The sequence below is a fragment of the Dama dama genome, chromosome 15 (assembly GCF_033118175.1).
Source record: "Dama dama isolate Ldn47 chromosome 15, ASM3311817v1, whole genome shotgun sequence".
NCBI lineage: Eukaryota > Metazoa > Chordata > Mammalia > Artiodactyla > Cervidae > Dama > Dama dama.
In genome coordinates this window covers 43,840,040-43,854,677 of record NC_083695.1, presented here as the reverse complement: position 1 = coordinate 43,854,677, position 14,638 = coordinate 43,840,040, and the positions used below count along the sequence as shown (strand labels likewise).

Below are 14,638 nucleotides of genomic sequence, written 5' to 3'. Positions count from 1 at the left end.
CAGGAGCGGCCCCTGCCCAGATGCTGCTGCCTAGGCCAGACCTCAGGTTCAGCCAACCTCCTCCTCACTGTCCCCTGGCCCCCTCTACGCTCTTGGTGAAACCTGCCTTAGAGTGGAGGGTCGGCTTTAAGAAAGTCCCTTTCTCCAGACTGTAGGATGTGGCTCTACTCTGGGAAGGACCTGAGCATCTGGGGACTTTGCCAAGTTTGAAAGTTCTGCCTCACCCGTGAAATATGGACACCCATAGTGCCGATCTTATGAGTTGTTGAGAGTATTAAACAGTTTGTTGCTCTGTTAGGCCATGCTGGGCACTGGGCCAGAGGCTAGGAGGATGAGCGACGCGCAGGTGTTTCTGCCACAGGCTTGTGGCTCAGAGAATGGGATGACTGACAGCGGCCACATGAACCAGTCCACAATTGCAAACATCAGTGGGCAGTCTGAAGGAAGAGTACCATGAGAGAGTACTGGGGTCATGGGAAGTTCTCTTGAGGGAATCACAGTTACCCCCAAAAATACAGGGTGAGGAGAGATGGCCAGACAGAACTGAGAGGAGCATTGCAGTCCAAGGTGGGTGTACGTGAGGGGACCCGCAAGTGGGCAAAATCTGAGTTACTGCGTGAAAACCGGCACCTGGAATACAGGGCGTGGGTGTGGATGGCGCAGGACCCTGTTGGTGTTGTGGACTTGGTTTTAAGAGCAGTTGGAAGATGGTACATTTAACCAGGGACAGCACTGTCTGGTTATTGTTTCAGAGGGCCAGTCCACTGTGGTGTGCAGAGTGGATGGCATGTGGATCTGGGGGAGGTTGGGTGTGTGGAGGTCCAGTGGGGAGGTGATAGTGGTTTAGAGCAAGGTGATGACAGTGGAGAGGGAGGAAAGTCAACAGACCCAAGATGTATTTTGAAGATAAGACAATCAGGACTTGGTAAAGGCTTGGGTGCAGAGGGTCAGGGAGAGAGAAGGCTCAAGAACAAGTGGGTGGCTGGGGGCGCCCCTTTACTGAGATGAAGCAACCAGGAGGGGCAGGATCACACCCTAGAGAGCTCGGTGTTGACACACCAAGTGTGAGTTGCCAGTGAACCCACTGGGGGAGACCCCCTAGCTGGGTGTCAGGAGCCCAGCGAGGGTTTTGGGCTGGAGTGATAACAGGAACTGTCCACAGAACCGAGGTATAACTTTCAAAGGGTTGCGTCAGATATATTAATATAATGATGATTCCACAGAGAAGACATAGTGATGGGTCCGGGTCTGGATCTCAGAGAAGGCAAGTGGTGGGAGTAACCAGAGCTCATAAGGAGGGACCAGCCTAAGATGGGAGAAGGTTCCTTCCTCAACTTTTAGCACAAACACAGACAGGTGTTTAGATCTGGTGATAAGTAGGATGAGTTCCTTATGATGCTGGCTACTATTTTTAATCTATGAAGAATGAAGCAAGGTCATTAGTTGAATTTGGGGGAGAATCCTGGAAGCTTTGAGGAGAACGACCAAGGCAGGTGGTGGAGAGGGTGTAAGTGAATATGGTGGGTGTGGAGCCCTCTTGAGGTTGGTGACCTTGCTTTCCCACTTTGGGTTCCCACTTTGCTGGGTGTGTGGTCTCTCTGACTCTCACAGACATGGAGAAGTAGGTGGGCAGGTGGACCCACCATGGCTGACCCTGGATTAGGATTTCACCAGCCATCCTGCCTTAGGAGAGAGAGCAGAGAGAGGGAATTTGCAGCAGAGGGACCATAACGATAGATGGACAGAGCAAGGAGTCAGGAGTGAAGGCAGGAGGATGCTGGTAGGATAGTTACTTAAGCAAAAGGTTGGCAGGACAAGATGCTTGTCAAGTCTGTCCTGTGCTCAGGAGGGTTGAGGGGCCCGGGTGACCCTCCCCTTTGGGGGCCTGTCGATGGCGAGTGGCGATGGGGTCAAGGCCCCACTGGGCTTGAGCTGTAGCGCTCTCCTTGGTATGGTACCGCCACCCGTTCCCCCCCACCCTGTTCCATGGTTTTGTTTACCTTTTAAATGTCTTAATAAAACATGAAAAATATTTATTCTTCATGGATCAATAATTTACTATGAGTTATGACAATACTAAATTTGGTCAATTATTCATCGACCATAAAGTATTTATAAACGCGACCTTAATTTAAAGCATTAGCCACCAGAATTCAAATATTAATAAAGACTGTGCCAGCTGAAAGGAGGAAAGGAAGGGCACAGATAATGAGGGGGGCTCAGGGGAGGGTGTGTGCTCCTGGCTGTGAATGATTGAAGTAGCGAGGTGATAACTGGAGCCCAGGTTGTGGGATAGGCAGAGGTGCTGGACGGCCGGGGACTGGCCTGCTGGGCCTGGTCAGAGAGAGATCATTATTTCTGGAGAGCAGAGCTGAGCTGAGCCCAGGGCTGTCCACAGCCTGGCCCTCCCTTCGGTTGCCTGCTGTTACCGACAGAGCCTTGCCAGGCCCCCTCTGATGTGAGGGCGCCTCTACCAGGCTGCTTCCATGCAGGCAGAGTGCCCTCTCTTGCCTTGTCCATCAGGAGAAGTCCTGTCCTTCTTTAAAGGGCTACCCAGAGGCCAGTTAGCCCATGGGATGGGGAGGCTTTGCAGCCTCAGAGAAGCCTGTGCCGCACGGTGGGTCTCCTCTACTTGGAGACCACGCCACGTCTTCCAGGAGGAGCAGGTGTGCATGTGCCCAGGGCACCATGCATTCAGGGCACATGGTGGAGAAGAGGGCTGGAGTGGCTGTGGCTAGCATCACTATCAGGCGTCAGCACCAGCAATTGTGTATCTCTTCCAGCACAAGCGTCCTGGGGCATTGCTTCTCCCAGTCTTGGCCTGAGAATTTTCCAGGAGTTCCCATGGGGATAGAGAAAGCTGGGTGTGAATCAGTAGTGGTCAGGGGCACCTCTCTTACCTCAAGTGCCCACTTAAGGCCCCCGAGTGACTTGAAGAGCCAAGCATTCGCCTGTAGCAGAAGGAGGCCTTGTTCTTGCTTGCTGCCTCCTTCTCTGGGGCCTGTGTTGAGAGTGCAACTGCCCCAGGAGTTTCCACCCAGGGAAGGGCCGGTAGAGTCAGTCATGGAAGCCTGGGTTTTGTCGTCTGCTAGCCACCATCTCTTCCAGGGACTGGCTGTAGAGGTACCTGGTGATCTGCTTCTGATGTTCTTGTTGCCATTCACTCTCTAGCTGTATGACCCTAGTCAAGTGATCAGCCCTGTCTGTGCTTCAGTTTTCTCACCAGGGGATCAGAAAGCTCATCTGGGATAAGAAGGAGGGAGATCCTGCTTGCCCTGTGGAGGGGCCTGTGCTACGCCTGGTGCCTCCTACCCTGAGAGTTGTGTGTCTGGAGAATCATGAATCAGCAGGATGCTGGCACCTCTGGGGAAGCTGGCAGGGATGTAATGGTGGGGCTGTCTGGGAAGGCTGGCTGAGCTCCTGGATCCTCTTGTCTAGATCCAACCCTGAGTTTGAACGGCCTGCTTCTTCTCGATTTCTGGGAATCCATCATATGTCCCAGAGACCTCTGTTCTCCTAGGCCACTGAGCTCAGCTTAAGGGGACTCAGAGCTCCTCATTACATTCATCTTTACTACTTACTTCCCCAGCTGATGAGCCATTCTTGGGGAGCTCTTATCAGTCCATCAAGCCTGCATTGTTATTATCAAGAGGGAGATCAGCTTTATGACCATATGCTATTGCAGGCAAAGAATTATAACAAAGGCTGTTATCTTCTAGCGAGCTGCAAAACACCTCTAAGCTGGAGACAGAGTGACTTCTCCACTCCTACTATGCACCAGCCAGTGCCAAATGGCTCTTCACATACAAAGGCCTTTCAGAGATTGTGCACAACAGCTCTGTGAAGTGGATGCCATCATTTTTCTTTGACAGAAAAAACAAAGACTCGGAGGCCAAGAGAGGGTCAGCCCCTCCCTCATTCAAAGTCCCACAGCATGGATATGACAGGGCCAAGGATGTGGCACTGGGCTTCAGTGTCTCTCTCCCCAAGCGGGGTGTGAATTGTGTGATACCCTGTCCTAGGAATGAGGACATTCCATAACCTTGTGGACGCTAATAGCTGGTGTAGCTTTGATCTGATATATTTTGATCTTATTATTTTTATGTTAGGAGCCTCTAAATAACCATCATTTCAACAGAGCCCCAATTAGCAGGCCATTCACAGCAGATTAGAAATTGACTTGTATTAGGCCTCTCCATTAGTGCCTAGGAGAGGCTTGCACCCTTAATTACCCACCCTGTTCATGGAGGAGGTGGGGGCCTTGAGGGATTTCAGTGCTATTGCAGGTAGCTGTACTGGGGTGGGTCAGGGTGCCCACCTCCGAGGGAAGGGCTGGTCAGCAGCAGGAATGAGGTCATTCTCTGTTGTAAACTCCTATTTCTCGGGCTCCTGGACATGATTTGGGTGGGGATATTGATAGAGAGGTAGGGATGCTCAAGGAGAGGGGCAGGAGACTGACATGTGTTTAGCATCTCTCTTGGGCCCAGCATGGGGTTGGCACTGTGGTCCACATTATAAGTCAGAACTCCCATAGCTCTGCTGTGATTTGTATCCTGAATTAATAGACAACAGGGGTTCAGGAAGGAGGCATGCCCGTGGTCACACAGCTGCCAATTGCGGGAGCCCAAAGCAGAACTTTGTGATATTCCAGTGCTCCTTCTGCTGCCCTGGGGAGCCCAGGCCCAGCCCAGAAGCTGGTGTCTGTGGCTGCCACTGGGACTGGGGCATGGGACCTGCTCTCTGAGCGCGTTCCTGCCACCCAGCCCCTGTGTCTGTGTCATACTGCACCCCTCACTCACCCTGCTCCCCCTGTCTCTCCTGCTCTAAATCCTTTTCTTCCTTTGAGGCTCTGATGCTAACCCCACATGAGTTCACCCTCCTCTGGGTCCCAGGGACCTTCCCTTCTCCTTCCTCCCAGGCTGAATTATGAGGTCCAGCTCCCTGGTAGATCCTAAGCTCCTCAGATGGGGCCTGTGTGTGTCCTGTTTTCACCCTGGCCTCAGTGCTCATTGCAGGGCTTTGTGCTTAGAGGGTGTGCTGAGTGTGTGCATGAAACACATAGGAGGAAAGAAACAAGTCCATCTACGTGGGAGCAGAGGATGTGGGCTCAGATGGAGAAGCTGAGCCTCAGGGGGGTTCAGTGACTTAATAACACAGTACATGTAGAACAGGCACCGGTAGGGGTGGGGAGGGGCGCTTGCCATCAGAAGTCAGGCAATGACCTGAGAGGGAGCCGGGTGGGGGTGCACGACAGAGAGCTGAGACCCAATGATGGTGCAGTGGGTGTCCTGGGTAGGACCAAAGACTTGAGTTCCTGGGCAACTTTCCACCCTGGTGATATTTGGTGAATTTTGCAAGATTACTTCTAAGAAGTTTCAATGCAGTGTTATTGGCATTAAAGAGAATATGTATAAGAGAAGAAAGAAAAATCCGTTTATCATCACAGACTTCGGCTTTTAGTGTTTTCTCTTGTCTTTTTCATAAGCATGCTTTTTACCTAATTGTAGAAATTGTAATCCTGGCGAGTATAAAATGTCATGCTCTGGTTTTGTCACAGTCACCCCGCAGAAGCATTTTTAGACAGGAAGGCATCTCAGTCCGGCCCTTATCAGTAGTGCGGCTTCACAACTTGTTATCTGGAAAACAGACACAGTGATGCCTGCTGTACCAGGATGTCATGAGAATAATGTGAACTCACATATAGAGAGGACTCAACAGAGTATTCAGCACAGAGAAAATTCTCACAAAATAGTCCCTCCTCCTGGAGCTTCTTACTTATCCATTACTGAAGGATTATTTTCTTTTTGTAAAAGAATTATCTGTTCACAACCTGAGATTTTGGCAAAATATAGAAAAAAAGGAAAATCACATTGAAGCTTCACCTAAAGTGCGGTCACTTTGAGCGTTTTGCAATATTTCCTTCTGGTCTTTCTTTCATGCATGTTAAGTTTTATTTGATTGATATCTTAAAATACATACAATTTTATATGACTGTCACATAACTTTTTAATGACAGGTACTTTTCCATGTTACTGTAGTATCTTCATAAATAGTTTTAAAGGTTGGATATGCTTTCAACAAGTGGAACACTTTTGTGTCATTCACCTATTTGCATCTTTTAGATCGTTGGCAATATATCAAGAATCTGGATAAGTATCCTTTAAGTGTTTTTGGATCTAAAGCCATTTTTTTTTCTTAAGATTTTTTTTTTTTGATGTGGACCATTTTTAAAGTCTTTATTGGGTCTGTTATGTATTACTTCTGCTTTATGTTTTGTTTTTTTGGCCCTGTGGCATGTGGGATCTTAGTTCCCTGGCCAGGGATTGAACCTGCACCCTCTATTGGAAAGCAAAGTCTTAACCACTGGACCGCCAGGGTATTTCCTAAAGTTATTTTTATATTATAGTTTGGGTAGGTGCCCAAAGTGAAATTATTGACCAGAGGGCATGAAAATGTCAAGGATTATGGTATTATTGTATGAGTTTTTACTGACTGCTGTGTGCGGGCAGACACATTGTGACCCTGGATGAGGATGGTGAGCAGAAGGGCGTGACCTTTGTTCCCCTGGAACCTGAGGTCAAGTGGCAGAGAGAGACAAAGTTCAGTGTTGTGAGAGGGGAAGTGTGGGATGCAAATGAAGCGCATGACAAAGGGTCCCTAGCCAGTCTGGGGGTGTAGAGTCTGAGTCTTGAAGCAAGAGTGATGTCAAGGTTCAGAACGCAAAAGGAAGTGTGATGGGTTCCAGGGGACAATGAAAGGTGGATGGTGGGCCATGGCGGTAAGAGGAACCTGAGGCTGCAGGCACTGGGGAGCCTGCAAGAGTGCCCTAAGGAGTTTGACTCCCTGCTCAAGGCTCTTGGTAGCCACCAAGGGCTTTAAACAGAAACATGGCAGGATTGGATTACAATTCAGGAGTGAGCTTGGCCATGTGGAACCTGAATGTGAGGGTCCAGAGCATTTAGGTGGCTGTGTGATCTTCAGTAGGGACTGCAGAGAATCTCTCATTTTTTTTTTTTTTTAGAATCTCTCATTTAACCACCCCCTCTTTCTGCCTTGTGTTGAAGGCTGAGGGTTCCACAGGAAGAGCTGTGGGCAGTCAAATTGTCCTCCTGCTGAAGCCCATGAATGTGCAAGGTGATTGTCCCTGCGTGGGGAGCCGCTGGCCTTTGGTGTTGGAAAGCTTGGAGGTGTCTTCCTCTTCCCACAGCTTCCCAGCCTCCCTCCGCCTTGCTCCTTGGGGTTCCTCTCCTTGGTCTTCATCTCCTTCTCCCAGTCTGGTCTGAGGCATTACATAAACCCAAGTGCTCTCAACTGAAAGAACGGCATTGTCAAAGTTGTTCAAAAGTCTGCCGTCTGCAGCAGATGGCCTGCTGACATCCACAGGCTGTGTTTTGAAACTGCATCTGCTTTCCCACATTCCTGCCGTCACATAAAACATTATTAATAAATGTTTGCTTCAAAACTGGTGCAGTGGGTTGTAGTGTTGGGAGGTGCATCATTCTATTAATTGGTCAGATGTTCCAAAAAGGTGTTAAGAGTGTGGCTAAAAGGGGTTACTGGAACTCATGGTGACTAGATGACTTCAGAAGGCGATCCTTAAGTGTCTCCACCCTAGAAATGGCAGCTGACACCTGATCGTGTTCCTCCTCCTCACCTGCAGTCAGTACCCCAGCTGTGGGAGCCTCTACCTTTGTTATTGTCAAGTAGCTTTTAAATAATCCTGGTCTTCTGGAACCAATACTCCCCGGGGGTTTGACCCAGTATTTTTATGGTATGAATCAAGTGGACTTGGCCAGGAGACTGAGGGCTTCTGGGATTCGTTGCCTACAATCTGGGTCTTCGGGGCTAAGTGTCTCCCTGGCTTTCCAATGAAATTCATTCCCTTCAGCCCCAATCAGCTCAGTTCAGCCAACAATTGTAGAGTATACAGTACATTCTTGGCCTGTGGCTTGGCCTTGGGGATACAAGGATCAACAAAATGAGCTCATGGCTCTTAAGAGGCTCACGGCCCAAGCGGGAAACCGGATGGCTAATATAGTAGCATGCTGAGTGTCTCAGGCAGATGTGGGTAGGAGCCCTGTTCTACTCTCGCTGCTTGAGTAGCCTAGGATGAATGATTTTGCCTCTCTTCACCTCTGTTTTCTCATCTATTGACTGGACACAAGAGTATCTAGTTGGCAGCGTCACTAGGGCATCACAGACTGTGCTTGTGAGAGCCTCTGGGCTGGCCTGACAGTGTTCTTGGTCCCTGGAGGGAGATGGTGTTTCTTGGAACCCCAGGAATGAGCTTCCCAGTGTGAGCTGTGCAAATTGAAGCCAGGGCAGCATCACCCCCATGCTGACCCCTTCCTCTCTCTCCCCTCTCTTTCCAGCCTGTGACCTCATGACCCAGGGGATTTTAGCCTTGGTCACGTCCACCGGTTGTGCGTCTGCCAACGCCCTGCAGTCCCTCACAGACGCCATGCACATCCCACATCTCTTTGTCCAGCGCAACCCAGGGGGCTCTCCGCGTACCGCCTGCCACCTGAACCCCAGCCCCGATGGCGAGGCCTACACGCTGGCCTCCAGACCGCCTGTGCGCCTCAATGACGTCATGCTCAGGCTGGTGACAGAGCTGCGCTGGCAGAAGTTTGTCATGTTCTACGACAGCGAGTATGGTGAGTTGGGGGCCGGGGCTTCTCTGGGGCTCCGGTGGGGGCACTGCCAGACACTGGGAGACCTGCGAGCTGGCCCTTCGCTCGTGGAGGCTGAGCCCTTTGGAGAGGGCTGGGTGTGGACGGCGGTTGGTGGTCTGAACCGAGTGGGTGTCTGGGTGGTAGGACCCAACCTTGAGCTTCGTGAGTAGGGGATAAGATCTGAAAACAGATCTGTAGACAGGCACTAAAGTTGCCTAGCAACAACACCTTATCATGACAGCTGAAGTTTGAATCATCTTTGAGTTTTCAATAAAATATTAATAAACTGCTGGCAGAGATCCGAAAGGCTGCACGCAGGCAGCAGTGGTGGAGGTCGGCCAGCATGGGTCCTCCCGGAAGCCTCCTCTGCAGAGTGTCACCCTCTCGCTGGATGCTCTCCCAGCCTCCCCAGCTCCTTGCCTCCCTCCACGCTGATCTGCCCTTAGTTTCAGGGGTTCAGGCTGGGGCAAAGGTCAGGGAGAAGGACATCCTTAATGTCATGGACCAGGTGGGGATCGTGTGGGTCTGGGGACACAGGGCATGGCTGGATATGGATTCTTTGAAGGCCTACTGTATGAAAAAAAAAAACCCATAATTTTCTTGTTAGGAAACTAGAAAAATGGGCTTTGAAGAGATAGCTTCAGCTTTTCTATGGCTGCTTTGTGTAAATGGAGACCAGTTCTAGTCCCAAGATAAATGGTTTAAAAATAAAACCTTTTTATAAAAAAAAAATTTATATGTTTAAAAAACCTGTTTATTTTTTATTCTGAGATAATTGAGACTTACATACAATTATGAGAAATAATTCAGAGATCCTGTGTGCTCCAAAATCTTGCCTAACTGTCATAGCATACCACAAGCAGGATTTCTTCTTGACACAATCCATAGGCCTTGCTCATATTCACCAGTTTATATGCACTTGGGTGTGTGTATTCACTGTGTGTGCAGTTTTGTCACGTGTGGATTCATGTGCCCACGACAGTCAGATTTGGAGCAGTCCCTCACAAGTACCCCCACGCTACCCTTTTATAACCACAGCCACTCACCTTATATCTTTAAAGGTGAGGGCTGGCGCCTCATAGTTGGGGCCAGGGTAGAATGGGGTGTACCCTCGAAAGTCCTTTTTTCCTCTCTTTGTGGAATAATCCCTTTGCCAAGACTGTAACTAAGAAGAGAAAGCAGCATATGTTTGCATTTGCCTAAATACTCTGCTTCTCTAAGACTGGAATGTTGTCCTCAGCTCTTAAGCAAATATGCTGTCTGGAGTCTTCCAGAAGGAATTGAAAAGCAAACAGTCACTGTACTGAAATTAAGATGAGGGGGGTGATGGGGACAAAGGTGGCCAGAGGCTCCAGGTGCTTGAACTGGACTCTGTCCAGGGCCTGGCTTCTCCCTTCCACCCTCGCTCAATCCCTGACTTTGGGGAGGAGTTGGAGAGACCATGTCATAGCCTGGTGGCTGGCACAGAGAAGGCCCTGAGAAATTGTCTCTCTGTGAATGAACCAACTCATTTATGAGAACATGGACCTTTCAAGAAATTTTAATATAAGACAATGGAGAAATGTGGGGGAAAGACAAGGAAAGACCTTTGAGGTAAGCTAGGAAACAGATGTTTCATTCTGTAGATACACTCCTTTGCCCCTCTCCTCTCCCATCCAGACCCTCCAGTCAAGCCAAAAGGTGTACCCCTCTCTTGTCACATGGAGACCTTTACTGTCTCTTGTAGGGTTGAAGTTAGTTTTCAACCAGACTGACCTTTATTAATAATTTTATAAACACACAGGGTGACCAATAGGTTTCTTCCAGTGGACCACTGCCGGCAATTGGTCGAACCGTGATTGCTTTGTTGGGAAGGATTCTGAGGAAGCATATGGCCTCAGCAACATAAAGCGCTGTGATTGCTCCATGAAGCATCATGGTGCCGGGATGGACTGGCAGCAACCCGCCCTGTTTGCTAGAGGTGGCTGTGAATCAAGCATCTCAGAGCTGCTTACACATGGCTGTCACTGTCCAAGGTGCTGACCATTTGGCATTAGCCTTCCTGGAGGCCAGTGCTCTTTCATTGGGTTCTATGTAGAACCTCCTGCCTTTTCCTGGCCATTACCCTTCTGATTTGACAACTTTTGAAGCCAGGTTTCTACCCCAAACAGTCTCTATAAAACATTAACCACTCCAGCACCTGTGACTTGTTTTGACCTTGCCCCTTGTGCACAGTCAAATCTCTGGCCCATTTTTAATATGTTAGGTAAGCCAAGGCTGCAGAGGCCCACATGCTGTTTGATGCAGCCCCAAGAATTCAGAGTGTGAGTGCTCCTCAGCTTGGCTGGAATCGGCCTGTCTGAGGGCTGTGAGTGGATTTACATTACTGATACGTCCAAGACAAATGGTGCCTCCACAACCCCTCAGGGCCCTTCCTCCACCCGACCACTGTAGCACTAGCTGCGATGAGCCCAATTAAAAAGCAAATTGAGTGTAAAGACTGCTTCGTTTCTTCCAAAGTCACACAGAAGTGGGTTGGGATATAGTAACTTTGTTTTTTTGACGCTGATCTGCAAGTATCTTTACGTATATTAATTTATTTAAGCTATTCAGTAACTCTCTGAAGTGGGATTATTGCTGCATTTTACAGATGAGGAGCATGAGGCTCAGATTCCTTTTGACTTTGATGCCCATGCACTTAGCCATGGCACCATCTTGTTACTGTCATCTGGGGCTTGCAAGGCTCCAGCCTTCTTCTCTTATCACCAGCCAGGCAGAGTTGATGCCAAGGATGGGGTGTGTGGAATGGACTTGGCATGCCCTAGGTTTGTGCAGTCAGTCACTTGGATAAATGTCATGTGTAAGATCCTACCACTGCAAGGTGTAAGGACTGATCCTTCCTCATTTGCCCCTCAGCCTCCCTTTAAACCAAGGAATGTCCTGCTCTGGGTGGAGCCTGAGGACTGGGCATGTGGGTCAAGGGTCAGAAAGGCAAAAGCAAGTTCTACGACAGAACTTGGCAGAGTGGTGGGAGAGGAGTTTGTATGTTTAAGGCTTACAGAATACAAGATGTGCCATTTGGTAAAATTCCATTGAAAATACTTGTATGCTTGTTGTGACAGCGAAAGGAAAAATAAAAGAGAAGCTGACATTTGGGAGAGAAAATCTGTAACATTAAAATACCAAAAGTTTGGATTGAACAGAAGAGAGAACTTTCTGTCTTGCCACACACACTTCTGGGCTATTCGTGTGTGTTTTGGGGAGGGTGTGCTAGAAGCTGCAGCCACAATTTCTCCCCAGTGAGCACATTTGGATGAGGGATGTATTTATGGTGGGATCTTAGAAACCACTGACTCATTCATTCAACAAATATTCACTGAGTCCCTACCATGCACAACTGTTTTGCTAGGTGCTCATTTTAGATGTTGAAACAGATGGTTGGAGTATCTTGGCTAAAGTTGCATAGGGCTGGGATGTGAAGTTAAGACCCCAGGGCTCCTTCCTCCATAGCATCTTTGGGGTGTGGTGCTCCCTCTTAGCCTCTTGGACCAGCTTGCAGGCCTGGGGTGAGTTGGCAGCAGGGATTTCACAGAAGCAAAACCTTGGGGCTCTAAATGTGTGTCCATCTCCTATTTGTGCTTGTTTTTAAATTATTTTTAAAAAGTTAAAAGTTGCACACTTTTACAATGTATATGTCAAGTTAAAAGAATGATAATGAAGTGAACTCCCATGAACCCAGACCAGTTTAAAAAATGTATAGGAGCTTTATGTGTCCTCATTGTATCATGTCTTCTACCTAGGGGGCCTAACCAGTATCATGATTGTGTTCTAACGAGCTCCTTGCTTTTCTTTATAGTTTGTCATACAAGTATGGATCCTAAAATACTTATTGCCTAGTTTGGCCTCTTCATGAATCTTAAATATCTAGAGTTAAACTACTGTACACTTTTATGATTGCTTTGTTTTCTTAAATGTTTATTTATTTTTAATTGATTGATGATTGTGATTGCTTTCTTTATTAAATATCATGAACTCTTGGACCTATGCATGTTTTGCTTTGTTAGATCATTCCAAATTACTTTCCAAAGCATTTCTACCTATTTTCACTGCTATCTGCAATGTATGAGAATTCTCGAAGCTCCCCAACCTCACCAACACCTGGTATTGCTTTTAGTTTTAAGATTTTCATGTGAAATATGTCTCACAGTGATTTTAATTTACATTGCCATGATAAAAGATGAAGTTGAGCATATCTTTATGCACTATTTTTGTTTGCTCTCCTAAATACCCATGTGTAGTTTTAACTTTTTGCCCATTTTTAAAATTGAGTCTTTTCTTTTGTAAGTTAGGGATGTTACATGCCTTCTTTTAGTTAGTTGTCTTAGTTCACAAAAGTTCTATACTGTATTTTTATCAAATTTATTCACCTTTTAGACAAGTAGCTCCATTTCCTATCTCATGTAAGAGGTCTTTCCCTATCCAAATGGTATAAAGATATTCTTCTGCTGAAACCTTCCTCTCTGCTCTGGGAGCAGATGTTGCCCTCCAGCCTGAGTGTCCACAGCTAGGTCCTGGTTCTGAGCTCTGAGTATGCCTGGGTCCCTATGGCTAGACCATCTCTCCTTGCAGCTATGGCCTGACATTCTTCCCTGACACTGCTCCACTCTGCTGTGGCCATGGAACTGATCTTATCTTAGTGATGACTGCACAGCTTGTGGCATGGTGGTTCAGGAAGGCTTCCTGAAGGAGGTGGCATGTAAGCAAGCCTCTAAAGGACTAGTAGGAAATAGGCAAGCAAAGGGCACTGGGGGCGGATAGGAGGAAGAGTGTGCCAGGCAGAAGGAAAGCATGCTGGAAGGCCTGGGGGCAACAGAGAGGGAAAAGATATGGCTGGATTGTGGGCAGTGGCCAAGGGTGAGGCTGGAGCTCTGGGTCGAACAGGCTTTAGAGGCCTCACTGATGAGTACAGAATCTCCAGAAATCCTTGGGAGCCATAGCATGCCTCCTCAGATTGTACCTCTGGGTCCTACTCATTACACCCAGTCCAGAGACCTGAGCACAGACTTGGGTCTTCTTTTCTGGAGGGCTCTGGTCTTTCTGTTGCCTGTGTCCAGACTCATTGGCTTTCTCTGAAAGGAAAGAAGGTAATGCACATGGATGAGCTGAGGACAAATCCCAGACGCTGAGGCAGGGCCTGAACTTCCCAGGTGGCCAGGTGGCCCAGGTGTCAGTGAGTCACAGTTTGTGTTTCTCTAGCCTCACTCCAAGCAGGGCACCCTGTAAACACCGTAAGTGCTCCAGCTCATGCCATCCTTACAGCAACCCTTCAAAGTGGGTTCACACCACCCTTGTTTCACAGATGAGGAAACTCTGACTTAGAAAAGTGAGTGAGTGGCTGGTGAGTAGGGGGTTGGCTAAGTCTGATTCCTGAAGCCCAGGTCATCACAGCTCTGCTCACAGCCTCTTGATCCTTGTGGCAGAGCTGTGCGGAGCAAGCCTCACAGGTAGACTCTTCACTTAATGCACAAGGGTTTATTGGAGCACTGCTGGTGACCACAGATACTGCCAACAACCATAATGGTTAAATATATTATGATACATACATAATGGGGAATTATGATTCCTAATGAACTAAGGCCATAGTTCCAACACATGGTACTGTTAGCTCACAGTAGCAAAGTGAGAACAGTGTTGTCAGTATTGCTCTGGGTAAAAGAAAGGTCACATGTGTGTGTGTGTGAGTACGCATACAGTCATGGGGAGAGCTGTGTCAGGGAGGGAAACACAGTGACTTGGTACGAAGATGGGAGATCTGTTTTTTGTTTAATACCTTTAATGTTTTCTATCAAGTACCAAAAATAGTAAGTAAATAAAAAAGAGTGAGGGTTTCCATCCTTCCTTCCTACTGATTGCCCTTGGTGACTTCCCTTTTTATCATCTAAGGAACAGGGATGGTAATTTCTGAGCTACAGATTAAAACCCCT

At 48.1% G+C, this 14,638-nt stretch overlaps 1 protein-coding gene across 1 annotated transcript in view; it reads left to right on the top strand.

Moving 5' to 3' along the window:
* The window catches only part of GRID1 (glutamate ionotropic receptor delta type subunit 1), a 658,662-nt gene that overhangs the window by 133,535 nt on the left and 510,489 nt on the right, over nucleotides 1–14,638 (top strand). The window contains exon 3 of the mRNA XM_061163043.1: nucleotides 8,373–8,657. Within this exon, the coding sequence (XP_061019026.1) occupies nucleotides 8,373–8,657 (285 nt within the window). The remainder of the gene's footprint in view (nucleotides 1–8,372; nucleotides 8,658–14,638) is intronic.